The sequence below is a fragment of the Rhinopithecus roxellana genome, chromosome 15, assembly GCF_007565055.1.
Source record: "Rhinopithecus roxellana isolate Shanxi Qingling chromosome 15, ASM756505v1, whole genome shotgun sequence".
Classification (NCBI taxonomy): domain Eukaryota; kingdom Metazoa; phylum Chordata; class Mammalia; order Primates; family Cercopithecidae; genus Rhinopithecus; species Rhinopithecus roxellana.
The window spans coordinates 73,713,403-73,740,722 of NC_044563.1; the positions used below are offsets into that span (position 1 = coordinate 73,713,403).

A 27,320-nucleotide genomic window follows, 5' to 3' on the forward strand; every position below is an offset into this window, starting at 1 on the left:
TGGGATGGATCACTTGAAGTCAGGAATTCAAGACCAGCCTGGTCAACATGGCAAAACCCTTTCTCTACCAAGAATACAAAAGTTAGCCGGGCATGGTGGTGTACACCTGTAATCCCAGCTACTCAGGAGGCTGAGGCAGGAGAACTGCTTGAACCCGGGAAGTGGAGGTTACAGTGAGTCCAGATTGCGCCACTGCACTCCAGCCTGGGCGACAGAGCGAGACTTTGTCTCAAAAATAAATAAATAAAACCAAGTAAACAGTCCTGTCTCATAGAAGTCTCTCAAATACTTTAAAAAAAAAAAAAAAAAAAGGACAGGAGGCAGGTTTGCCAGGCACAGTTCCAAGCTTGACCTTCCCTTTGGCTTCCCGAGGGGTCCCGAGGTTTATTTTCCTTTCACAAGTCTATGCTTAATATACACATAGCGCTACACTTGCACATTTTCCTCCTTTCCTTGACTTAGCTATGTGAACTTCAGTATGTAACTCAAACTTAACTAAAAATGCTTCACAAATATGAAGTGTTACTATTTTTGGAAGGAGAGGCAAGGCCTAGGCAAAAGTACTGTACTTTTAACTTTTATTTAGAACAGAGGTCTTGTCGGTGGCTCATGCCTGTAATCCCAACACTTTGGGAGGCCGAGGTGAGCGGATCACGAGGTCAGAAGATCGAGACCATCCTGGCTAACACAGTGAAACCCTGTCTCTACTAAAAATACAAAAAAATCAGCCAGGCGTGGCGGTGGGAACCTGTAGTCCCAGCTACTCAGGAGGCTGAGGCAGGAGAATGCCATGAACCCAGGAGGCGGAGTTTGCAGTGAACCGAGATCATGCCACTGCACGCCAGCCTGGGCGACAGAGTGAGACTCCATCTCAAAAAAAATAAAAATAAAAAAAGAACAGAGGTCTCTTGGACTCTTAGTCCCAGGCTTGACTATTTTGTGCCACTGGGAGTACTCCCTTTCCTCTTCTTCACACCATCAGGAAAGGCAGGCCGAGAGTTACACTGCTTGACTCTGCCATGGTCTATCCCACAGGTGATCACTTACTCCAGTCGTCACGTCTACAATAACTTGACTGAGGAACAGAAGGGCCGAGTCGCCTTTGCTTCCAATTTCCTGGCAGGAGACGCCTCCTTGCAGATTGAACCTCTGAAGCCCAGTGATGAGGGCCGGTACACCTGTAAGGTTAAGAATTCAGGGCGCTACGTGTGGAGCCATGTCATCTTAAAAGTCTTAGGTAAGATAGGATGCCAAAGTGAATGTCTACAGCTTATTTCTAAGGTATCTAAGAGGGATAGTCATATGCATCACGGTGGTACAAAAGTTCATGTTCAGTACTTTGTATTATACATTCAGAAGTCACCTCGTCCAGTTCCCTGGGAAGAAATGTGTATCTTCTGTATTATAGCCATAATAAAAAATGAAAATATAAGAGCAATTTTCCATAGTTGTCCATTACAAAACATAAATATTCTCTAATATTTAAGTGGGATCTTCATATTTAAGTCTCTCAGATATGATTCAAATTCACTTCTGTTTTTTGACAGCAAGAGCTACTAAGTTCTACTTAATTGCTTCCAAATTAATACACTGCTGTATCAGCAAAACCATGCTCAACTTTCCTAAAGTGTCCAATAATAATGTGTCTTCTTTGAGAAGTAATGAGGCAGCCTCTGACCCAAAAATTACAACAGCACCACTGGAGTTGGGGGTATGTGTGCTTAGGGGATAGCGGTGGATGTTTTTCTCGGGGTAGTGTAAAGCAAGGCTAGTTGAATCCCCACTCAAAAGTTGACCAAAACGGATGGCTGGAGAAGCAACTCAATAGGACATAATTTTTCCATTGAATCTGGTGTTTGGGGATCTTTGAATTGTTACACTTTTGCTTGGTGGTGTTGTTGCCAGTGAGACCATCCAAGCCCAAGTGTGAGCTGGAAGGAGAGCTAACAGAAGGAAGTGACCTGACTTTGCAGTGTGAGTCATCCTCTGGCACAGAGCCGATTGTGTATTACTGGCAGCGAATCCGGGAGAAGGAGGGAGAGGATGAACGTCTGCCTCCCAAATCTAGGATTGGTAAGTCATCTTCCTACCAATCTATTGAGCCAACAAAACAGTCCTCTATCCATGAGCTCTAAATCAGCTTTGTCAGCAATTCACTGTGTGACCTGAAATACTCTGCTGAACCTCCTGAACTTCCATTTTTAAAATCCATTAACTAGAACAGAAAATCTGTCTTTCCTTTCCTCAAATGACATGTAACAGCAGTAAAAGAGATTAGAAGAAATGTACTACATACATCCACTGTATCTAAATATTATGTTTAGTATCCTTTAAATGGTCACAATCTTTTGTAACTTTTGAGGATGTGCTACAACTTAAAAAAAAAGGTTTATCTTTATTCTCATGTTCCCAAAGCATATCTTTTCCATCATTTCATTCTTATCAAATAGTATTACAGAATCTCAGGTCAATGACAAAGTAAAAAATAAATACAGATACCATCACTAAAGGGATTTACAGTCATTCTTTCTGCTTGTGCAGACTACAACCACCCTGGGCGAGTTCTGCTACAGAATCTTACCATGTCCTCCTCTGGACTCTACCAGTGCACAGCAGGCAACGAAGCTGGGAAGGAAAGCTGTGTGGTGCGAGTAACTGTACAGTGTAAGCATCCAAAGGGGTTTTAGTTTCATTTTTTTGTTTGGTTTTGCATTGTAGATCAATGTTAAGACATTCTAATCATGAGTAAGAGTAAGGTTAAGGTCAAAATCTTTATCTCCAGAAGGATATGGCTATCACCCAAAGAAATTCAGTAGTTGCGAAGACCACTCAACAATTGACTGGTCAGGCACAGTGGCTCATGCCTGTAATCCCAGCACTTTGGGAGGCCCAAGTGGGCAGATCTGTTGAGGTCAGGAGTTCGAGACCAGCCTGGCCAACACGGTGAAACCCCATTTCTACTAAAATACAAAAATTAGCTGGGTATGGTGGTGGGCACCTATAATCTCAGCTACTCAGGAGGTTGAGGCAGGAAAATCGCCTGAACCTGGGAGACAGAGGTTGCAGTGAGCCAAGATCATGCCACTGCACTCCAGTCTGGGCGACAGACCGAGACTCCCTCTCAAAAAAAAAAAAAAAAACCAGCCAGGCATGGCGGCTCACGCCTGTAATCCCAGCGCTCTGGGAGGCCAAGGTGGGCAGATAACTTGAAGTCAGGAGTTCGAGACCAGCCTGACCAACATGGTGAAACCCCATCTCTACTAAAAATAGAAAATTAGCTGGGCGTGGTGGCACATGCCTATAATCCCAGCTACTTGGGAGGCTGAGGCAGGAGAGTCGCTTGAACCTGGGAGGTGGAGGTTGCAGTGAGCCTAGACTGTACTGCTGCACTCCAGCCTGGGCGACAAGAGTGAAACTCCATCTCCAAAAAAAAAAAAAAAAAAGAGGTACACCTTCATTCTCCTCTTTTTGAGTATGATCTGAACTTAGTGACTCACTTCTGATGAATATAATGCAGCAGAAGTGATGGTATGCTGCATCTGCAAAAGCACTGCAGCTCGCTTTCTTAGATGTTAGATCTCTTAGATCTCAGATCACTCAGATCCTCTCTTAGATCACTCACTTTATGGGAAGCCAGCTGCTTTAAGAGCCTTATATAGAGGCCCACTTTTTTTGTTTTGTTGTTTTGTTTTGTTTTTTTCAGACGAAGTCTCACTCTTTCACCCAGGCTGGAGTGCAGTGGCGTGATCTCAGCTCACTGCAAGCTCCGCCTCCTGCGTTCACACCATTCTCCTGCCTCAGCCTCCTGAGTAGCTGGGACTACAGGCACCCACCACCACGCCAGGCTAATTTTTTGTATTTTTAGTAGAGATGGGGTTTCACCATGTTAGCCAGGATGGTCTTGATCTCCTGACCTCGTGATCCACCCGCCTCAGCCTCCCAAAGTGCTGGGATTACAGGCATGAGCCACCACACCTGGCCTGACTGTTGTGTTTCTAAGAAAAGTTATCTGAAACTTGGAAATAGACAAGAGAAGTACAGAGCTGAGAAAAAAAATCACCCTTTTAATTTTAAGCTATCAGTTTAGTAAATATAAAAACTGTAGAATCGATATTAGAAAGGTTATGAGGAAACACGTTCTTTTACATTTTTGACTAACATATACATTGGGAGCACAATTTAGCTTTATCTATAGATTTCTGAGGGGTAAAATACATTAAAGTAAAACTTACACAAAGAAGAAGGATAAGTGTACAACCTGATAGATTTTTTTTCTTTTTTGAGACAGAGTTTCGCTCTTGTTGCTTAGGCTGGAGTGCAATGGCATAATCTGGGCTCACCGCAACCTTCACCTTCCAGGTTCAAGTGATTCTTCTGCCTCAGCCTCCCGAGTAGTGCTTGCGCCACTACGCCCAGCTAATTTTGCATTTTTAGTAGAGATGGGGTTTTTCCATGTTGGTCAGGCTGGTCTTGAACTGACCTCAGGTGATCCGACCACCTCAGCCTCCCAAAGTGCTGGGATTACAGGTGTGACCCACAGCGCCCGGCCGACAACTTGATAGATTTTCAAAAGTGAAGATAACTGTGTAACCAGTATCATGATTAAGAACCTGTTTCTGGCCAGGCACGGTGGCTCATGCCTGTAATCCTAGCACTCTGGGAGGCCAAGCTGGGCGCATCACATGAGGTCAGGAGTTTGAGACCAGCCTGACCAACATGCCAAAACCCCAGCTCTACTAAAAATACAAAACTTAGCCAGGCAAGGTGGTGCACACCTGTAATCCCAGCTACTCCGGAGGCTGAGGTAGGAAAATCACTTGAATCTGGGAGGTAGAAGTTGCAGTGAGCCAAGATCGTGCCACTGCACTCCAGTCTGGGCAACAGAGTGAGACTCTGCCTCAAAAAAATAGAACCTGTTTCTAACTCCTGCTACCTCTCCATAATCCAGGTTTCTAACTTTATGGATTACTTTTCCTATCTCAAAACTTTAAATAAATGGAATCATTCCATTGTGTCTGGTTTCTTTCATTCCCCATTATATTTTTGAGACTCATCATTGTTGTTGCTTATAGCTAGAGTATGTTATTTTTCATTGTTTTAGGGTATTTCATTGTATAACTATACAATTAGTCATTCATTTTATTTCAGATGCGTAAGTGCATTCCATTTTATCCAGCAATATTCTGTGAACTTATCTTTTAGATACATGCCCCAGGTGTCCGAATACATATGGAAAATAATGATATATATATATATATATATTTTTTTTTTTTTTTTTTTTTTTTTGAGCCGGAGTTTCACTCTTGTTGCACAGGCTGGAGTGCAATGGTGTGATCTTGGCTCACTGCAACCTCCGTCTCCCAGGTTCAAGAGCTTCTCCTGCCTCAGCCTCCTGAGCAGCTGGGATTACAGGCCCACGCACCACGCCCAGCTGATTTTTGTATTTTCAGTAGAGACAGGGTCTTGCCACGTTCGCCAGGCTGGTCTCGAACTCCTGGCATCAAGTGATCCATCCGCCTCAGCTTCCCAAAGTGCTGGGAGTACAGGCATGAGCCACAGCACCCAGAGATATATTATTTTCAATTGTGAAAAATTGAAAGCGACCTAAATTTCCATTAACAGATAATCCATCTAGATTATGTGTCCTGGAGCTGGGGCAGTGGGGAAAACAGCATTCTCTATTCGAAATTACTCAGGTAAAATAACTCCATTCCTTTGAGACCTTAAATAAAAATATCCAAAGTCCAATTTCTTTAAAAAATAAAATTTTGGCTGGGCACGTGACTCACGACTGTAACCCCAACACTTTGATGGAGATGGGCGCATCACCTGAGGTCAGGAGTTTGAGACCAGCCTGACCAACATGGATAACTCCCGTCTCTACTAAAAACACAAAATTAGCCAGGCGTGGTGGCGCATGCCTGTAATCCCAGCTACTCAGAAGGTTGAGGCAGAAGAATCGCTTGAACCCAGGAGGCAGAGGTTGCGGTGAGCCGAGATCGCGCCATTGCACTCCAGCCTGGGCAACAAGAGCGAAACTCTGCCTTAAAATTAAATAAATAATTATATCATTTTGTTTTAATAAGAATAAATAGGCTGGGTGCAGTGGCTCACACGTGAAATCCCAGCACTTTGGGAGGCCAAGGCAGGTGGATCACCTGAGGTCAGGAGTTCGAAACCAGCCTGGCTGACATGGTGAAACCCCGTCTCTACTAAAAGTATAATAATTAGCTGGCCATGGTGGTGCGTGCCTGTAATCCCAGCTACTCAGGAAACTGAGGCAGGAGAATCACTTGAACCGGGGATGCGGAGCTTGCAGTGAGCCGAGATCACGCCATTGCACTCTAACCTGGGCAACAACAGCGAAACTCCGTCTCAAAAAAAAAAAAAAAAGAATAAATAGCAAATTCTGTTGGTTATTCTTCCAAAATATAGGCAACACCCATGTACTTGTTTCTATATACGTTACTTTCATCCTAGCCTAAGCCATCATCATCTTTAGCCTGCACTATTATAAGCCTCCTAGCCAATGTCCCTGCTTTCTTTCCTACTTCTCCACTATTTATTTTCCCTAGAGCAGCCATAGTGTACTGTCTCAGATACAATTCGGATTGTGTTACTCTTTTATTCCTCTCACATTAAAATCTTTGCCATGGCCTACGTGGGCTGGTCCTTTCCTGTCTCTCTGACCTCATCTCCCTCTACTCTTCCTTGCTCACTATGCTCCAGACCCACTCACATTAATTGTACTTGCTATTTTCTGCCTGGAATGCTCTGTCCCTAGATAATCACAAGATCACCCATTATATCATGTACGCCTCAACTCAAATGTCACCTCCTCAAAGTCTTGATTACCCAAACTTAAGTGGTATCCCTCCATGACCCCTCTAAAGTTCACTCATCCAATTTCGCCTTCATGGAATTTATCCATTATCTGAAATTATCTTTATTTACCTGTTTATTATCTGTTTTCCCCTTCTGGAATGAAAACTCTACAAAAGCAGAAAACTCGCCGGTCTTCAACAATGCCTACAACTGTGCCTGGCTCAGGGTAGGCACTGAAATAAATATTTGGTATATGAAAGAGTGTGTATTACTAAACTGCAAATCATCTTTACCTTAACTTCTGAAATTCTAGGATCCAATGTCAAATTCCACAGAGTCTAACATTATAAGTTATATTCCTTTTTTAAAAATCAACTTTTATTCTACTCAATTTTTTTTTTTTTTTTTTGAGACAGTCTTGCTGGAGTGCAGTAGCATGATTTCAGCTCACTACAACCTCTGCCTTCCAGGTTCAAGCGATTCTTCTGCCTCAGCCTCCCGAATAGCTGGGATTATAGGCTTGCGCCACCATGCCCAAATAATTTTTGTATTTTTAGTAGAGACGCAGTTTTGCCATGTTGGCCAGGCCAGTCTCGAACTCCTGACCTTAAGTGATCCGCCCACATCAGCCTCCTGAAGTGCTGGGATTACAGGCGTGAGGCACTGTGCCTGGCCAAAAAATTTTTCTTACATTCCCTTTTATATGACAGGTGGGAGAAGGGAGATGTTAGAGAAAACAGGGTAAGTCGGTAGAGCCAGAGGAATGCCCAAATGTTATCCTATTAAGGCCGACAAATCTTCAGACATGGTATGATTACTCTCCTAGCCCAGTTTTATCATCTGAACTCACCCAGACTTACTAAAACATGGCCACTTGGTCGGGCACGGTGGCTCACTCCTGTAATCCCAACACTTTGGGAGGCCAAGGCGGGCGGATCACGAGGTCAGGAGACTGAGACCAACTTGGCGAACACGGTGAAACCCCATCTCTACCAAAAATAGAAAAAAATTAGCGGGGCGTGGTAGCGGGCGCCTGTAGTCCCAGCTACTTGGGAGGCTGAGGCAGGAGAATGGAGTGAAGCCGGGAGGCGGAGCTTGCAGTGCGCCGAGATCGAGTCACTCACTCCAGCCTGGGGGAGAGTGAGACTCCGTCTCAAAAAACAAACAAAAAAAAACCAAAAAAATAAAACCTGGTCACTTGCTGGCAAAATCTGTGTGATTCAGCAACTACAACTGCAAATATATCAAGAGGGCTGGTCATACAATAAGAGAGGAGAACGCAGTACTACTCATGAAGAGAAAGACCTGGAGGCCGGCGAGGTGGCTCACGCCTGTAATCCCAGCACTTTGGGAGGCTGAGACGGGCAGATCACCTGAGGTCGGGAGTTTGCGACCAGCCTGACCAACACAGAGAAACATTGTCTCTCCTAAAAATACAAAACTAGCCGGGTGGTGCATGCCTGTAATCCCAGCTACTCAAGAGATTGAGGCAGGAGAATCACTTGAATCTAGGAGGTGGAGGTTGCCGTGAGCCGAGATCGCGCCATTGCATCCCAGCCTGGGCAACAAGAGCAAAACTCTGTCTCAGAAAAAAAAAAAAAAAGACCTGGAAATACTCATTCTGTCCAGAGCTTATGTTTTTTTTTTTTTTTTTTTTTTTTTGAGTCCATGTATTTCCTAGCTTATGTTTGGTTTTACTTGTGCTTTTGCTTCTGAGAAAATAGATGTACAAAGCATCGGCATGGTTGCAGGAGCAGTGACAGGCATAGTGGCTGGAGCTCTGCTGATTTTCCTCTTGGTGTGGCTGCTAATCCGAAGGAAAGACAAAGAAAGATATGAGGAAGAAGAGAGACCTAATGAAATTCGGTAAACCTCTCAAATCCCCACTTTTATGGGGCTTCTGTTTTAGGGCCAGCACTATAGTGACCAGTCAACATAAATGTTCCCCGTTTTCTCTTAACCATAAATTCGTTAAAAGGATTATCCTGGTAGGTAAGAAGTTCCAGCCTAGGGACAGAATGTATGGTTTACCTGGACTTTATTGTGAAACTGTCTTACCCTCAACAAACACTTAAAAGTTAAATTAGGCTGGGCGTGCATGGTAGCTCATGCCTGTAATCCCAGCACTTTGGGAGGCCGAGGCGGGAGGATTATTTAAGGCCAGGAGTTTGAAACCAGCCTGGTCAACATAGTTAGACTCCATCTTTACAAAAGAAAAAAAAAAGGAAAGGGCTGCGCGTAGTGGCTCACGGCTGTAATCTCAGCACTCTGAGAAGCCGAGGCGGGTGGATCACGAGGTCACGAGATCGAGACCATCCTGGCTAACAGGATGAAACCCCATCTCTACTAAAAATACAAAAAATTAGCCGGGCGTGGTGGCGGGCTCCTGTAGTCCCAGCTACTCGGGAGGCTGAGGCAGGAGAAAGGCATGAACTCGGGAGGCAGAGCTTGCAGTGAGCTGAGATCACACCACTGCACTCCAGCCTGGGCTAAAAAAAGCAAGACTCCGTCTCAAAAACATAAAAAATAATAATAATAAAATAACCAGGCATGGTGGCCCATGCTTGTGGTCCCAGCTACTCGAGAGGCTGAGATAGGAGGATGACTTTGGCCCAGGAGTTTGAGGGCACAGTGAGCCATGATTGCACCTCTGTACTCCAGCCTGGGTGACAAAGCAAGAGCATGTCTCAGAGAAAAAAAAAAAGTATGTGTGTATGTGTGTATATATATACACACACACATACATACATACATAAAACAGTTCAATTTACATTACTTCTGATTCACTTCTACTCATAATGGGCAATGAAGAATGGGCATAGCCTATAGGCCATGAAAGGGTTTATGCAGACAAACCGTGAATCAGAAGGAGTGCTGTCTAGACCATCTCAATGGTAAGATCCTGTCCTCCCAGTATAATAGAGTTGACCTGTAGGCTAACAAAATATACATTTGCGTGAGCCAAGCATTAAGTCTTAAGATACGAGGAAGTATCTATGTCTAAATGGTTGCCTTCTGATGGTATTACCTGAGGTTTACAGCTTGGGAAACCTCAGAAGGAAGCAATCATAGTGGAAGCAATCACAGATCTGCCACTGTTTAAAGTTTATCTTTGCTGTTTTTTCTCTTCAGAGAAGATGCTGAAGCTCCGAAAGCCCGTCTTGTGAAACCCAGCTCCTCTTCCTCAGGCTCTCGGAGCTCACGCTCTGGTTCTTCCTCCACTCGCTCCACAGCAAATAGTGCCTCACGCAGCCAGCGGACACTGTCAACTGATGCAGCACCCCAGCCAGGGCTGGCCACCCAGGCATATAGCCTAGTGGGGCCAGAGGTGAAAGGTTCTGAACCAAAGAAAGTCCACCATACTACCATGACCAAAGCAGAAACCACACCCAGCATGACCCCCAGCCAGAGCAGAGCCTTCCAAACGGTCTGAATTAGAATGGACTTGACTCCCACATTTTCCTAGGAGTCAGGGTCTCTGGACTCTTCTCGTCTTTGGAGCTCAAGTCACCAGCCACACAACCCCCTCGAACCAGATGAGAGGTTATTTAAGTAGCAGTGAGCATTGCACAGAAGAGATTCAGATAAGCACTTTTCTTGTATGATACCAAACAAGCAAAAGGATGTAAGCTGATTCATCTCCAAAAAGGCATCTCATTGTGCCTTTAGACCAGAGTAAGGGAAAGCAGGAGTCCAAATCTATTTGTTGACCAGGACCTGTGGTGAGAAGGTTGCGTAAAGGTGAGGTGAATATACCTAAAACTTTTCACGTGGGATATTTTGTATCAGTGCTTTGATTCACAACTTTCAAGAGGAAATGGGAGGCTGTTTGTAAATTTTCTATGCATTTCTGCAAACTTATTGGATTACTGCAATTATTCAGACAGTCAAGCAGAACCCACAGCCTTATTACACCTGTCTGCACCATGTACTGAGCTAACCACTTCTAAGAAACTCCAAAAAAGGAAACATGTGTCTTCCATTCTGACTTAACTTCATTTGTCCTAAAGTTTGGATATTCATTTCAAGGGGAGTTGTAATAGTGGGAGATGGAGAAGAGTGAATGAGTTTCTCCCACTCTATACTTATCTCACCACTTGTATTGAGCCCAAAATAACCGAAAGGAGACGAAAATTTATGACAAAGGATTGTGAAGAGCTTTCCATCTTCAATATGTTATGAGGATTGGTGACAAACATTAGAAATATATAATGGAGCAACTGTGGATTTTCCCTCAAATCAAATGCCTCTAAGGACTTTCCTGCTAGATATTTCTGGAAGGAGAAAATACAACATGTCATTTATCAACGTCCTTAGAAAGGATTCTTCCAGAGAAAAAGGGATCTACGAATGCTGAAAGAGTAACCAACATACCATTATAGTCTATTCTTTCTGAGAACATGTGAAACCAGAATTGCAAGACTGGGTGGACTAGAAAGGGAGATTAGATCAAACTTCTCTTAATATGTCAAGGAAGGTAGCTGGGCATGGTGCCAGGCACCTGTAGGAAAATCCAGCAGGTGGAGGTTGCAGTGAGACAAGATTGTGCCATTGCACTCCAGCCTGGGTGACAGAGCGAGACTCCATCTCCAAAAAAAAAAAAAAAAAAAAAAAAAAAAAAAGTCAAGGAAGGATAAAAGGAAGTTCAGTATTGTACCACACTTGGAACTTCCTCCATTTCTTCCATTTTAGAAGGATGTGAACCTGGAACTTCTGATGATTCTAAGCCTTAAATTACCAAAAAGATCAGGGACTGCCAATGCTTCTAATGGCACTCCAAGTATATGCCATAATCATTCCATCCTAAAAGTGAAAAATGAGAGAAATTCAGTATTTTCCCAGGCTCAGCCTCCAGAAGTCTAGCTCTGGACTGGAAGAAAAGGGAACTAATATTTAGGGAAGAGATGAGAATAATTAGTGGGTGGCAGGAGAGGGCTGAGCTAGTGTCTGCTAACATTTTAGTGATCAGTATCTTGGAAAGAATTAGCAAAAATAATTCACCAGGATAGCTGCTGAAGAGATGATGAATGGGAGAAGAAAGATGTTTGAGAAATAAAGAAAACAGCAGCCTCCAATACAGTAACTTGCCTTTTTAATAGTTTTGACTACCCTTGATACTTACAGCACAGCCCTTCAAGGACCCTAGCACAAATGTCAACTGATCACCACTGGGAGAGTAGAAAACTTTTTTTTTTGAGACAGTGTCGCTCTGCCGCCCAGGCTGAAGTGCAGTGACACCATCTCCGCTTACTACAGCCTCCGCCTGTCGGGTTCAAGCGATTCTCCTGGCTCGTCCTCCCGAGTAGCTGGGATTACAGGTGCCCGCCATCACACCCAGCTAATTTTTGTAGTTCTGGTAGAGACAGGGTTTCTCCATGTTGGCCAGGCTGGTCTTAAGCTCCTGACATCAAGTGACCTGCCCATCCTTGGCTCCCAAAGAGCTGGGATTACAGGTGTGAGCCACTGCATCTGGCCCAGAATACTTTTTTTTTTTTTTTTTTTTTGAGATGGAGTCTTGCTCTCATCATGCAGGCTGAAGTACAGTGGCGCATCTCGGCTCACTGTGACCTCCACCTTCCGGGTTCAAGCGATTCTCCTTCCTCAGCCCCCCGAGTAGCTGGGATTATAGGCGTGCGCCACCACGTATGGCTAATTTTTGTATTTTTAGTAGAGATGGGGTTTCGCCATGCTGACCAGGCTGGTCTCAAACTCCTGACCTAAGGTGATCCACCCGCCTTGGCCTCAAAAAGTGCTAGGATTACAGGTGTGAGCCACCGCGCCCAGCCCAGAACACTTTTTAAAAGAACAGCAGGTTAGAGGAAAGAAAAAAATTAATGCTGAATGTGGTGATGAAAGCATGTTTCTAAAATGGGAAGCTAATGCTTAAAGAGGAAAGGCCAATCTGGGATTTTGCCCCATTTCTCTGGTTTTTCACTCCTATATTTAATTCTCACAATCGTGTCATCACATAGTGCAAAAAACAAAATTCTTGTAAAGTCCCCAGGAGTCTATCTTTGGGTGAAAGTTTTAACCTGAGTGTCTTCCTCTAAAAAAGGTGGGAAATGAGACATTGAGGAATTAACATATAAATGTCTGCTATGGGTTTAAGAGGACTGGCGTATTTGGAATGCTTCTTAGTATACTAACACTATCTCATTGTAAAATATAAAACCCCTTACTCTGACTACATTTTTATTCCTCTGGTAGTGTGGTATCCAGGCAACATATCACTTCTGCTATGTAATTCTGAGAATTCTCATTTCTAGAGTACCTGAGCCAAACAAATACACTATGGAGGCTGCAGCTGTATCATCACTAGCAATTTGCTCTTATCATTATTTACTACCTTTGAACCTAAGATTTCCTGCCTATGCTTTTGAAAGCAAAAATCAGTCTCCTTTGCATGAAAAAGAGCCTTAGATTTTTACACGTTAATTGCCAGAAAGCTAAAATACCAGTTGACTACCCAAATTATTTTGGAAATCTATCCATAATGGAAGTCTACAACAAACGAATAAAACAGATTACACTAAGAGCTGAGAAATTCAAAGGAATGGAAGATTCTGAGAGATAAACTGTTCAAGTCTTAGCAATGATACTGCACTTCTCTTTCACAGGTTCTGGGCTTAAGTTAGAGGCCCTACTGCTGGTTCCAAACCATATTCCACTGATTTTGCAAGTAAAATAAATTTGATTCTGAAATAGGAAACAAACAAAAAAAGGAGAAATAACTAAATAGTAGAAGAAAAACTGTAGGAAGAAGATGCAGATGGAATGATGTGGACGTTGAGTAACCATGTCAATAAAATATATAAACCAAACTTAAATTTGTGAAATAAGGAAGTTGGTACCTTTGTTGTTACAGTGTATAAAAACAATTTCAGAACTGCTGTTGCAAAAAGACATATATAGTTTTGCTTCCTTCTGGTGTTAAGCTGTTTATATTTCAGTTTCAGTTTTAACTTCTAAGTTGCCTTGTAATTGGGACTGTGTTTGAGCATCACAAAAACCAAATATTTATTATGGATGCATCTGTATCAGCAATTAAAAAATAAACAAGTAAAAGTGATACTGTAGGAGAAGCTGAAGCTCATATAACCTGGACTGGAAATTTGTTTATCAGCTTGCTGCCAACAGAAGAACAGAAGAACTCAGACTGAATATGATCTATTATTTATCAATTTCAGTCATGAATTTACCAAGTACTTTTTTCTCTCAAAAGGCAAGATGCTAGGTATAAGTTGCACAGGGGACACCAAGAGAGTTGCTGTCCTTAAGGACTTTATCAAAATTAACGAAATAATAATTACTAAGCAAGTATTTTGTGCCTAGGTGAGGTGCCAACAGAGAAGCACACACTAAGGGGTTCAAATAAATCTGAAAAGTACACACTAAGAAATTCAAATACATCTGGAAAACACTTTACAGAGGTCATTGTAAAATAACAGCGATAATAGTAATCATCACTTACTGAGCCACCCCGGGTGCCAGTCACGCTAAGTACATTATATATTTTGTCTCAATTTCATACTCACATCAACCCTATAAGGAAATATCTGTGTTCACATTATACAAGTGAGAAATGTAAGGCTCAAAGAGGTTAAGTCAGCAGTAGAGCCAGGATTTATTTTTACTTCTATTTTTATTTTGAGAGTCTCACTCAGTCGCTCAGGCTGGAGTGCAGTGGCGTGATCTCAGTTCACTGCAAGCTCCGCCTCCCAAGTTCACGCCATTCTCCTGCCTCAGCCTCCCAAGTAGCTGAGACTACAGGTGCCCGCCACCACACTCGGCTATTTTTTTGTATTTTTAGTAGAGACGGGGTTTCACCCTGTTAGCCAGGATGGTCTTGATTTCCTGACCTCATGATCTGATTTGGGATTACAGGCGTGAGCCACCACACCCAGCCCTAGAGCCAGGATTTAAACCCAGCCACTGTTACTATATTCCATCAGAACTGACAGATCCTGATTAATCACCATCTTCCCACCTGAAATCCTCAAACCTTTACACTCAACTATAGGCTTTCTCTTCTCTTTGCTTTCTTCCTTGCCCTAAACCTTTTCACCATACTTGGGACACACTTAGCTCACTCACACAAGTCCAAATCCTTTAGTTTTCCCTTGTTCTGCAAAACAGGGTACAATTCCCAACTTTATAATTGCCTGATTTGTCTTTATATGGTAATGATGGGCTTAGATCATGCAATTTTTTTGTTGACTGTTAAGCACAGAGTATTTTGAGCACATCACGATTAAATCTGTCGAATCATCTGAGAGGCAAAAAGATAAGGTGCATTGAAACTATAAAATAATAGGTACAGTTGATTCTTCAAAGATGATACAGTCATATCAATTTATGTAAACTGTAGGCTGGGGGTCATGGCTCATGCCTGTAATTCCAGCACTTTGGGAGGCTGAGGTGAGTGGATTACTTGAGGTCAAGAGTTCAAGACCAGCCTGGCCAAGATGGTGAAACCCCATCTCTACTAAAAATACAAAAATTAGCCGGGTGTGGTGGCATATGGAAGCAAATAATTGTAAACATAATTACTAAACATGGGGTCTTTGAACTGTATAGTTTATTTATTTATTTTTTTTGAGACAGAGTCTCACTCTGTCGCCAGGCTGGAGTGCAGTGGTGTGATATTGGCTCACTGCAGCCTCCGCCTCCTAGGTTCAAGCAATTCTCCTGCCTCGGCCTCCTGAGTAGCTGGGACTAGAGGTGTGTGCCACCATACCCAGCTAATTTTTGTATTTTTAGTAGAGACAGGGTTTCAGCATGTTGGCCAGGATAGTCTCCATCTCTTGACCTCGTGATCCTCCCACCTTGGCCTCCCAAAGTGCTGGGATTACAGGTGTGAGTCACCACGCCCAGCCAAAAAAAAATTTTAAAAATTAAGGTGCTCGGCCGGGCGCGGTGGCTCAAGCCTGTAATCCCAGCACTTTGGGAGGCCGAGGCGGGCGGATCACGAGGTCAGAAGATCGAGACCATCCTGGCTAACACGGTGAAACCCCGTCTCTACTAAAAAAAATACAAAAAACTAGCCGGGCGAGGTGGCGGGCACCTGTAGTCCCAGCTACTCGGGAGGCTGAGGCAGGAGAATGGCGTAAATCCGGGAGGCGGAGTTTGCAGTGAGCTGAGATCTGGCCACTGCACTCCAGCCTGGGTGACAGAGCGAGACTCCTTCTCAAAAAAAAAAAAAAAAAAAAAAAAAAAAAAAAAAAAAAAAAAAAAAAAAAATTAAGGTGCTCTGATAAAAATTTCAACTTTAAAAAATTAAAATAGGCTGGGTATGGTGGCTGAGGCCTGTAATCTCAGCACTTTGGAAGGCTGAAGCGGGTGGATCACAAGGTCAGGATTTACAGATCAGACTGACCAACATGGTGAAAACCCATCTCGACTAAAAATGCAAAATTAGCCAGGCGTGGTGGTGTGCGCCTGTAATCCCAGCTACTCACGAGGCTGAGGCAGGAGAATCGCTTGAACCTGGGAGGCGGAGGCTGCAATGAACTGAGATCACACCATTGCACTCCAGACTGGGCAACAGAGTGAGACTCTGTCTTAGATTAATAAAATAAAATAATAAGGAGCACTTTTTTTTCTTTAAGAGACAGGTTCTCACTTTGTCACCCCGGCTGGAGCTCAGTGGCACAATCACGGCTCACTACAGCCTCAACCTCCCAGGCTCAAACCATCTTCCCACCTCAGTCTCCTGAGTACCTGGGACTACAGGCACACGCCAACACGCCCAGCTAATTTTTGTATTTTTTGTAGAGATGGGGTCTCCTTATGTTGCCCAGGCTGGTCTTGAACTCCTGAGCTCAAGCCATCCACCAGCTTCGGCCTCCCAAAATGCTGAGATTACAGTGCCTGGCCAAAAGCGCATTTTATACAGCACCTCCTCTCCATAGTGCAGGGGCTAAACAAGATGACTAAGAGTTTGAAAGTAGAAACCAATCTAGCCTGAGTTAGAAGCATAAGCTGTGGAATAAAATCTGATTTTGAAAAATTCAGGGTCAGCTAGGGATCTTAAGCAAATTATTTGACCTATTTGAACCTCAATTTCTTTATCTGAAAATGGGGACAATATGATCTGCCAAAAATAGTTGTGAGGGTCATGTAAGAGAATATATGTCAAATGCTTAGCATGGTGCCCTGCGTAAAGCATTGAATAAAACATCAATGGCAAGGGCTCTACTACCAGAAATATATTACAATAGGCATGAGAATGTTCTAAAGCATATAATCTGGTTTAGGAAGGCAAAGCATAATGCAGGGAAAAGATATTGGGGCTATTTTTATGTATGCTGTTCTCCAGTTGCAATAATTTATACATGGCTGCAGTTAGAAATCAAAATATTAATAACAGCTTGCATCATTCTGGTTTCAAATTTCCCTGATGCAATGCAGTACACACACTCAAGTATTTGGGCAATCAGGGCATACATATATTGCATCTTTTAGTCATGTCACTGGGTCACAGAAGGGTTGTTTTCAATATCTGAGTTTTTGAAGCAAGGGACTGTAAGTTTACTATTCTTTAATACTAATTTTTTAAAAAGGCATATTTAGTAACAGTACACCACATAATCCTAATACAAATTATCCAATGAAATTCTAAACCTTAAATTTTTTCAATTTTTTTGTTTTTTGAGACAGGGTTTTGCTCTGTCACTCAGGCTGGAGTGCAGGGGCACAATCATGGCTCACTGCAGCATCTACCTCCTGAGCTCAAGTGATCCTCCCATCTCATTTTTTTTGGGATGGGGGACTCACTATGTTGCCTAGGTTGGCTGAGACTTTTCAACAGAAGCAACCGAAACCAGATAACTATTAAATCATTTATTCATAAACTGAGGATGGCACAGTGGCTCACTCCTTAATCCCAGCACTTTGGGAGGCCAAGGCGGGCAGCTCACTTGAGGCCTGAGACCAGCCTGACCAATATGGTGAAACCCCATCCCTACTAAAAACACAAAAATTAGCGGGGTGTGGTGGTACGGGCTTCTAATCCCAGCTACTTGGGAGGCTGAGACAGGAGAATTGCTTGAACCCAGGAGGTGGAGGTTGCAGTGAGCAGAGATCACACCACTGCACTCCAGCCTGGATAAAGTTAGACTTCACATAAAACAAACGAACAAAAACAGGCCAGGTGCGGTAGCTCACGCTTGTAATTCCAGCACTTTGGGAGGCCGAGGCAGGCAGATTACCTGAGGTCAGGAGTTTGAGACCAACCTGGCCAATATGGTGAAACCCTGTCTCTACTAAAATACAAAAACTAGCCAGGTTTGGTGGCGTGCACATGTAGTCTCAGCTACTCACGAGGCTGAGGCAGGAGAATCCCTTGAACCCGGGAAGCGGAGGTTGCAGTGAGCCAAGTTCGGTCACTGCACTCCAGCCTGGGGAATAGGGCGAGACTCCATCTTTTCCGGGAGACTCCATTGGGAGATTCCATTTTTTTGGGAGACGGAGTCCTGCCTTAGACTCCGTCTACAAAATGACGATCATAATAGTTGCTACCGCTTAGATTTACGGTGAGAATTACAGGAGGTAAGGTTGGCATGCGGTAGGCACACAAAAATGTTAAATCATTATCCTTTTATCCAGTCAGAAGTCCTAGGCTCAAGACTCCACTGCAGTCCCATGCAACCAAACTTTAATTTCAGATCTTAACTGTGTCATTTGAAACCCTGTGCGTTTAAAGTGGTGGAGACAGGACCTTCATCATATTCTGAGCTTTAAATATATGAACGCTAAATCATTCCATTTAATAAGACACAGCCCAAGTCCCAGAACACGTTTGAGAGTAACCAGAAACAGAGGTTATTTGTTCTGCTTTCTTTAATCACTGCTATTGGATGGGATATCTCAAACAAGTGGATGTGTGCCCCAATTCTGTTTTCCACTGGGTCAATGATTAAAATAATTACAAAAATGCAAAATACAGCACAGGGTGTGGTTTGAAATGTGTGCTTGTTAAACTTTAGGCTCTGGGGTGTGAAAAGAAAAATTCCAGATAACATTACTAGCAGTTAGCGTGGGGGACGGGAGGTTCCAAATACCAAAGGAAACTGAAAGCAGTGGCTCACAGTACACATCCTACCTCTTTCTGGAATTGAGTTGAATATATTTCCAGGAAGGAAATTACACTGTAGGGTAACTAACAAAAGATATAAAATAAATCTTGAACCAAAAAAAAGCTAGATTTGATTCTAGCTAACCCAGCTGCTTACCTTCCCACAAATGGTATCTTTGAGCCGCATTTTTCTCCTGATATAGGGATGAATAATACACACCTTAAAGAACTGTGTTAATGATTAGATGACAAATGAAAGCATTTTGTATGTAGTGAAAGCACTGTATAAAATTAAATTCTTGGGACGTGGGGAGAGGCTAAGAATATATCTCCATGAACTCTAAGCCAACATTCCTCCCCAAAAGGAAAATATGAAAAGGAAACTCTTCATATGTTTTGAGTCTGTCTCTACCCTTTAGTGGCTTTGACAAGGACAAGATGTCCTCGCTCTTCTGAAGCCTTTTTCGCAGTCTACAGACCTTCTAATTCCAGCCCTGCTACTATAAGTGCTTTTGGTGTAGCCTTAAAAAAATCTTTTCCCCCATCGGTTCCTACTTACCTACTAAACAGGAATAATAGCTATCCTGCCTGCCTGAAAGGACAGAGGGAGTGTTCAAGGTACCTGAGACAGGCTCTTGGAACAAGGCCCCACATGTACGCGACCATGCACAACACTGCACAATGTAAAATTCCAGGCACCACTGTTTTGCGCACCAGCTTAGTCACGTTTTCAAAGCGTCTGCATGGTCTGTCGTTTAATTTTTGATGAAAGTCAAACCAGGAAAGATATCACCTCATGTTACTGAAAATACAAACGTTCAGAAACTCGAAATCAAGGACGCACGGCTACTGGAACCCATGATTCCTAATGCCTGGTTCACCTAACGGAGAACACACTCGCCACCTTTTCAATGTTTATTTTATAAACAATGGGGAAATGTGGGGCTTGGGCTAGTGAGGGAAGAACTGAGCCAAGAAGCCGAATCTGTTCTAGACGGAGGTGGGAAGGGGCCTAGGGGTCAGGGGTTCAGAGAAGCGGGTTCGCCTTTTTTTCCCCGGCGGGGTCCAGACACGACCGCGTCCTGAAGCGTTTCTGAGAAGCCGGGCCCCTACACTTCTGCGTCGGGGGCTGCCTCCCAACAGTTCCCGTAGGGAAATGCGGGTGCTGGGGGGCCTGCTGAGCTAACCCGCCCTACCGCGCGGCGGCCTGGCGGCTCCCTCCAATCCTGAGCGAGCAGCCCTAGTAGCACCCTGAAGCCGGAACCTTCGCCCAAGCCCCTGGGGGTCAGCCCTTGCCCAAAGCCACGCTATGAAATATAGGTTCGCGAAACCTGGGGCACTCAAGAGGATCGTCTGGAACATGGAGATGGGGGATGGGAAAAGAGGAATGAGGACGTGTGTGGGGGAAGGGAGCAACAACCTTCGCAGCCATTTTGTCCTCGCTCCACTTCCGTCTTCTCCTCCCCGGCTCCCGCGCCCGAACCCCTCCTTTCTGGCCCCGCGCGAGTCCTCCCCCCAGTTCTGCGCGGGCCAAGATCGCGGCTAGCGCCGCTATCATTGGTTGGTTCCAAGTTTTGCCCGCCCCTCTTCTTCCACCTTTTTCCGCCCCCTCCTGCCCGCGCAAGCTGGGGGCGCATGCGTAGAGGCGGACGCTCCCCTCCCCCGCCCGGGGTAACTGAGGTCTCCCGCGCGCGGGCTGTCTGCGCCCCACCCTCCCTTTCCCCGGAGCCGTCCGGAGAGCGGGGGCGAGCTTGAAAGTTCCAGAACGCTGCGGTGAGTGCGTTATCGCGAGGCGGAGCGCGGTGGGGTGGGTGCGGAAGGGGGCGAGGCCCGAGGAGTGGAGCCGGGCTTGTGATTGGGTCTTGTAAGGGCAGCCTGGCGTCTATTGGCCGAGGAAGCCGTAATGGCAGGCAGCAGGGGCGGGCCCCTTCTGGAAGGTTCTGAGATAGGGTATAAGAGGCAGGGTGGCGGGCGGAAACCGGTCTCATTGAACTCGCCTGCAGCTCCGTGGGCTCCTGTGACTTTTGTCTGTTTCGGAGCCAGGCCTACACACCAGGTAAGATCTCTGCTCAAGAGTTGGGTTATGGGTTTGGGAGCGTGCACTTTGCACACGGACCGGTTGAGCTTGTTGCGGCTTGGAGAGTTCTGAGAATCTTGTCGAGGCGAGTGTGCGGCCGCTTCCACCGGCTTAAGGGGCCTCAGTTTTCGGTGGGGTGGCAGCGGCGCTTGGTTGCAGTCGGCAGGACATTAATATAGGGGTTGGGCCGCAGCCCCAGGGGAGCCTGGGAGACGCCCGGCGACCGCGTGGCGGGGGAGGGTTGCCGCATCGCCTAGCCTGGCGCGCAGGGAAGTGGAGCGAGGGTTTTCTTTATCTCGCTTCCTTGTATAGTCCCGTCCCACCATGGTTCTTCAAAGCCGTTCTTGGCGTGCTTCCATTATGGGGGTGCATTCCGGATCAATCAAAACCCCATTTGACTCTTGGGGACAGTGGCACCTGGCGAGGGAGATGGGGATAGATAGGGCTCAGCTCCAGGTTAATACCACGTGCTCAGCAACGCCCCAGGCCCTCTGGTGGGTGGTTCATTCAGGGTGTGCTTGGCAGCGGTTGGCACGGCAACCCGGACTGCAGCACTAGTTCTGAGCACTGGGCGTGCTTAAGAGGTGATGGGTCACTATTTACCTCTTGGTAGTGGCTGTATCTTTTTCCTGATTATGCGTTCATTTAGGGGATGAGGGAAATACTTTGATTAACTGGATTTTTAAAGCGGATTTTAATTTTTTTCAGCAACCATGTCCAAGGGACCTGCAGTTGGTATTGATCTTGGCACCACCTACTCTTGTGTGGGTGTTTTCCAGCACGGAAAAGTAGAGATAATTGCCAATGATCAGGGAAACCGAACCACTCCAAGCTATGTTGCCTTTACGGACACTGAACGGTTGATCGGTGACGCTGCAAAGAATCAAGTTGCAATGAACCCCACCAACACAGTTTTTGGTGAGCTAATTTTAAATGACAGTACAAATTTAACAGGGCTAGGAAGCAGAGAGTTTATGAAATGTGAGGGGGGGAGCTTTTTGTTTTAGAAAAATGAGCTGAGACTTGTTATAAAACAGGTTATAGAAACCTTTCAGGCTGAAAATCTAGATAACGTAGGATGTCAAAATGTGAACCTTTGCTACTATATGGTAGTTGAATTCACCTACCTATGAACTTCGGCATTTGAGTAATCATGGACTTGGGTTTTATCAGAAGAGGTATGAAGTTGAAAGAGTTTTCATTTGATACCTTTTACAGATGCCAAACGTCTGATTGGGCGCAGATTTGATGATGCTGTTGTCCAGTCTGATATGAAGCATTGGCCCTTCATGGTGGTGAATGATGCTGGCAGGCCCAAGGTCCAAGTAGAATATAAGGGAGAGACCAAAAGCTTCTATCCAGAGGAGGTATCCTCTATGGTTCTGACAAAGATGAAGGAAATTGCAGAAGCCTATCTTGGGAAGGTGAGGTTTGTTTTTCAGTATTGGGGTGCATTCCAGAGTAGTTAAAAGCCCGTTGACTCCAGTGGGTCACTGGCGCCTGGTGAGGGAGGGGAACAGATAGGGTGCAGCTCGAGGTTAAGACCACGTGCACTGCCCCAGGCTCTTGGGGAAGCTGGGTCAACACTAGAAACCAGTGAATCTTGACAATTTGTAATTTACATTTTTGGGGGGTGCTCCAGCAGTTTTTGTTTCATGAACATTAATCCATTTGCTGGAGTTTATCTAAGTATAATAGTTTGATCTGTGGTCTTTTTCCTTATTTGTAGACTGTTACCAATGCTGTGGTCACAGTGCCAGCTTACTTTAATGACTCTCAGCGTCAGGCTACCAAAGATGCTGGAACTATTGCTGGTCTCAATGTACTTAGAATTATTAATGAGCCAACTGCTGCTGCTATTGCTTACGGCTTAGACAAAAAGGTATGTACCATTTGTGATGTAAGTCCAGATTATTTTAAGATTAGTCAGAAATTTAATTGAATTTGTCAGAATTTAATTAATTGAAAACTAATCTCAATGTTTTTTCAATGGCAGGTTGGAGCAGAAAGAAATGTGCTTATCTTTGACCTGGGAGGTGGCACTTTCGATGTGTCAATCCTCACTATTGAGGATGGAATCTTTGAGGTCAAGTCTACAGCTGGAGACACCCACTTGGGTGGAGAAGATTTTGACAACCGAATGGTCAACCATTTTATTGCAGAGTTCAAGCGCAAGCATAAGAAGGACATCAGCGAGAACAAGAGAGCTGTAAGACGCCTTCGTACTGCTTGTGAACGTGCTAAGCGTACGCTCTCTTCCAGCACCCAGGCCAGTATTGAGATCGATTCTCTCTATGAAGGAATCGACTTCTATACCTCCATTACCCGTGCCCGATTTGAAGAATTGAATGCTGACCTGTTTCGTGGCACCCTGGACCCAGTAGAGAAAGCCCTTCGAGATGCCAAACTAGATAAGTCACAGATTCATGATATTGTCCTGGTTGGTGGTTCTACTCGTATCCCCAAGATTCAGAAGCTTCTTCAAGATTTCTTCAACGGAAAAGAACTGAATAAGAGCATCAACCCTGATGAAGCTGTTGCTTATGGTGCAGGTAACAAAAGTATCTCAATTAACCTTAAAGGCAGACAGGCAGAAGATGAGGTGACTCGCTGTGATGAGTGATTGTTAAACATTCGTAGTTTCCACCAAAAGCTTGGCTAATGATGGCAACACCTTCCTTGGATGTCTGAGCGAGTGATAGTAGTTAAAACAGGAGCGATGTGCTGGGTTTTTTTCTTTTAACTTTTTAACGTTAACTTTTTTTCTTTGCTAGCTGTCCAGGCAGCCATCCTGTCTGGAGACAAGTCTGAAAATGTTCAAGATTTGTTGCTCTTGGATGTCACGCCTCTTTCCCTTGGTATTGAAACTGCTGGTGGAGTAATGACCGTCCTTATTAAGCGTAATACCACCATTCCTACCAAGCAGACACAGACCTTCACTACCTATTCTGACAACCAGCCTGGTGTGCTTATTCAGGTATGTTTTCTGTACTTCTCTTGCTTGGCTTACTGATACCAGATAAAGAGAAGTCTGGACTGACTCGCTATGATGATGGATTCCAAAACCATTCGTAGTTTCCACCAGAAAGTCTTATGTTGGCCAGTTCCTTCCTTGGATGTCTGAGCGACCATTCTTCCTTAGCAGGTCTCTAGCACTAGCAAAGAGATGTGAAGTCCATTGTAGTAATTTGTTTTATTCCCTACCAAGGTTTATGAAGGTGAGCGTGCCATGACAAAGGATAACAACCTGCTTGGCAAGTTTGAACTCACGGGCATACCTCCTGCACCCCGAGGTGTTCCTCAGATTGAAGTCACTTTTGACATTGATGCCAATGGTATCCTCAATGTGTCTGCTGTGGACAAGAGTACAGGAAAAGAGAATAAGATTACTATCACTAATGACAAGGGTAAGTAAGCACACATGCCACTGTCATCTCATCTTGACAGGGCTCATAGTGGCATTTCAATTGAGTTTCTGGTGCCTCAAGGGCATATGTAGCTAAGAGAAACATACAGGAAATTTAAAGCTTACTTAAAAGACTTAATTTCTTTCCTAGGCCGTTTGAGTAAGGAAGACATTGAACGTATGGTCCAGGAAGCTGAGAAGTACAAAGCTGAAGATGAGAAGCAGAGGGACAAGGTATCATCCAAGAATTCACTTGAGTCCTATGCATTCAACATGAAAGCAACTGTCGAAGACGAGAAACTTCAAGGCAAGATTAACGATGAGGACAAACAGAAGATTCTGGACAAGTGTAATGAAATTATCAATTGGCTTGATAAGAATCAGGTTTGTGATTTCCCCCCCACTCAATGGAGGGGGAGGGGAAGGGGATGGTAAACCAAGCTTGAGCTGGATTTCAGTATAGGGTCACAATGATGAATGGTCCAAAACATTCGCGGTTTCCACCAGAATTCAAGGTGTTGGCAACTACCTTCCTTGGATGTCTGAGTGACCCCAAGATGTTAAGAATAAGGCCCTATTTTAATGTTGACAGCCTCTTGTAGGAGTTTGTGTCAACGACTTAGTATCAGGTTGCATCAGGGTTAAAGAAAGGTTATTAACGTTACAAGAACTTGTAGTAATTCCTTTTTTCTCTTCCTCAGACTGCCGAGAAGGAAGAGTTCGAACATCAGCAGAAAGAGCTGGAGAAAGTTTGCAACCCCATCATCACCAAGCTGTACCAGAGTGCAGGAGGCATGCCAGGAGGAATGCCTGGAGGATTCCCTGGTGGTGGAGCTCCTCCCTCTGGTGGTGCTTCCTCAGGGCCCACTATTGAAGAGGTTGATTAAGCCAACCCAAGTATAGGTGTAGCATTGTTCCACACATTTAAAACATTTGAAGGACCTAAATTTGTAGCAAATTCTGTGGCAGTTTTAAAAAGTTAAGCTGCTATAGTAAGTTACTGGGCATTCTCAATACTTGAATATGGAACATGCACAGGGGAAGGAAATAACATTGCACTTTATAAACACTGTATTGTAAGTGGAAAATGCAATGTCTTAAATAAAACTATTTAAAATTGGCACCATAAAATTGTTTTGAGTCTTTAGTTCCCCAGGTCAGCTGTTGGGAGAAGTAGGCCTAGGTGATTGTGTGGGTCTTACTAACTTGCCCCCTTCCTCAAACTAAGCTTGAGTTACAAGGGCTGGGTGGCAAGTTGCCCTTCAGAGCATTGTGGATGGTACGTTGTAGAATTCAGAGCTTTGAGAAGGGGAAGCATGAGAAATCAGATCTAGATCAAACTAATCTTAGTCCTTACATGGAGGGTGTTGTTTTCTAAACCTGTGTAATCCTGTGTAGGAGCAGAGGCTTACTTGCCTGGAGCTTTGTGCTAGATGATGAGTAAGAATTTTAAGAGATCAGAACCAAATACTGGGCAGTGAATGTTAAGCTACATGGCAGAGATAACTTGGAATCTCGATCTCTTGTATAAGCCACTGCCCTGTAGGTTTCTATTTCCTCTTCCTAAAATGATTGAGAAGGCCAGGCGGATGGAGCTAATGTGCCACCTGGTTCATTTGGGTCCCAATGGTGAATTGTGATAACTTAGGGGAGCAGGCTGTTAACTGTCATTATGTAGGTGACAGATTTCAGTGGTCTAGCTAATCTGCCAAAAATCTAATTCATGAAGGAGCTGTAGTTTTTCCTTTTGGTACTGGAGGTCTACTAATGTCTGGGTATTTCAATGGGAATTTATAGCACGATTTCATACACTTCTCATTCCAAATTTTCTCCGTTAGAAAAAATGACAAGTAGCACGCTTTTATTTTTACTTTCGTTGAAGGGTTTTACTCTTGCACAAGCTGGAGTACAAATGGCATGATCTCATTGTATCTTGTTAGAGCGTAATGGTGCAACCCCTGTCTCCCAGTTCAAGGGATTCTCCTGCCACAGTCTCCCGAGTAGCCAGGCTTATTCCCATGTCCCACCACACCTGGCTAATTGGAATTTTTTAGTGGAGATGGGCTTTCTCCATGTTATTCAGGCTGATCTTCCCTACCTCAGGTGATCCGCCTGCCTCTGCCTTCCAAAATGTTGGGATTACAGGCGTGGGTCACTGCACCTTGGCAGTAGTACACATTTTTTGCATGTTTCTTCTTTGGGTGAGAGTTTTACCTGGGCTTTAGTTTTTGTTAGGGGCGTGTTCTCACTTGTGCAGGCTGGACCGCAACTCCTGGGCCCAAGTGGTCACCTGGCCTTAGTTCCAAGTAGCTGGTTCTGCAGGCGTATGCTACTGCACATGGCCATACCATGTATTTGAGATGGTTACAAATTTTTTGATCCCTTGACTCAAAATGAGACTAAAGGGTAAATATACTTTTATCTCGTTTGGCATGGCATCTTAATGTGAGAGGTGTTAAGTGGTAGCTGTTACTGCACATTTTTGAACTTCAGGTTAATGTTAGCTTAATGTTTCATTGGTGAAACATGAAATTAGAGGAGTAAAGGCAGTGTTTCCCCTTTACAGATAACACCTTGTTGGACATGTATAATGTATAGTAAGAAATTGGGGCTTGGGAAGGTGGGAATATTTACTAGGTTTTCTCAGTTATTTGTATTATATTTTCATGTGTTTATAAACCCGAATGTGTTTATAGATGACACTGAGGCACAGGTAGAGTACCCTTAATGTCATCACGTAGTCTAATTCTAATCTGGGGAATTGGATTTTTTTTTTTTTTTGAGATGGCCTCCCTTACCCAGGCTGGAGTGCGGTAGTGCGATCTCCCTGTAATCTTTGCCTCCCACCTTTGCATTCTCCCACCTTCCGAGTAGCTGGGACACTATGCCCAGCTAATTTTTATATTTTCTGTAGAGCGGGGGTTTTGTCATGTTGT

At 44.3% G+C, this 27,320-nt stretch overlaps 2 protein-coding genes and 2 non-coding genes across 4 annotated transcripts in view; all 4 read left to right on the plus strand.

Annotated features, from left to right (window-relative positions):
- The window catches only part of CLMP (CXADR like membrane protein), a 120,425-nt gene extending 106,518 nt beyond the window's left edge, over window positions 1–13,907 (plus strand). The window contains exons 3-7 of the mRNA XM_010356454.2: window positions 1,036–1,237; window positions 1,906–2,073; window positions 2,542–2,664; window positions 8,550–8,691; window positions 9,958–13,907. Coding sequence (XP_010354756.1) covers window positions 1,036–1,237; window positions 1,906–2,073; window positions 2,542–2,664; window positions 8,550–8,691; window positions 9,958–10,258 — 936 coding nt within the window. The 3' untranslated portion in view covers window positions 10,259–13,907. The remainder of the gene's footprint in view (window positions 1–1,035; window positions 1,238–1,905; window positions 2,074–2,541; window positions 2,665–8,549; window positions 8,692–9,957) is intronic.
- A 6,826-nt stretch (window positions 13,908–20,733) lies between these two features.
- On the plus strand, window positions 20,734–25,515 carry HSPA8 (heat shock protein family A (Hsp70) member 8). Its single transcript, XM_030918038.1, has 9 exons — window positions 20,734–20,957; window positions 21,687–21,896; window positions 22,197–22,402; window positions 22,708–22,860; window positions 22,975–23,530; window positions 23,753–23,955; window positions 24,187–24,385; window positions 24,536–24,768; window positions 25,086–25,515. The coding sequence occupies exons 2-9, from the start codon at window positions 21,692–21,694 to the stop codon at window positions 25,269–25,271; spliced, it is 1,941 nt and encodes a 646-aa protein (XP_030773898.1). The 5' UTR covers window positions 20,734–20,957; window positions 21,687–21,691; the 3' UTR covers window positions 25,272–25,515.
- On the plus strand, window positions 23,586–23,673 carry LOC115893827. Its single transcript, XR_004053860.1, has one exon. It is a non-coding gene; the product is annotated as a small nucleolar RNA SNORD14 (small nucleolar RNA).
- Window positions 24,020–24,106, plus strand: LOC115893828. Its single transcript, XR_004053861.1, has one exon. It is a non-coding gene; the product is annotated as a small nucleolar RNA SNORD14 (small nucleolar RNA).
- Window positions 25,516–27,320: the final 1,805 nt, after the last annotated feature.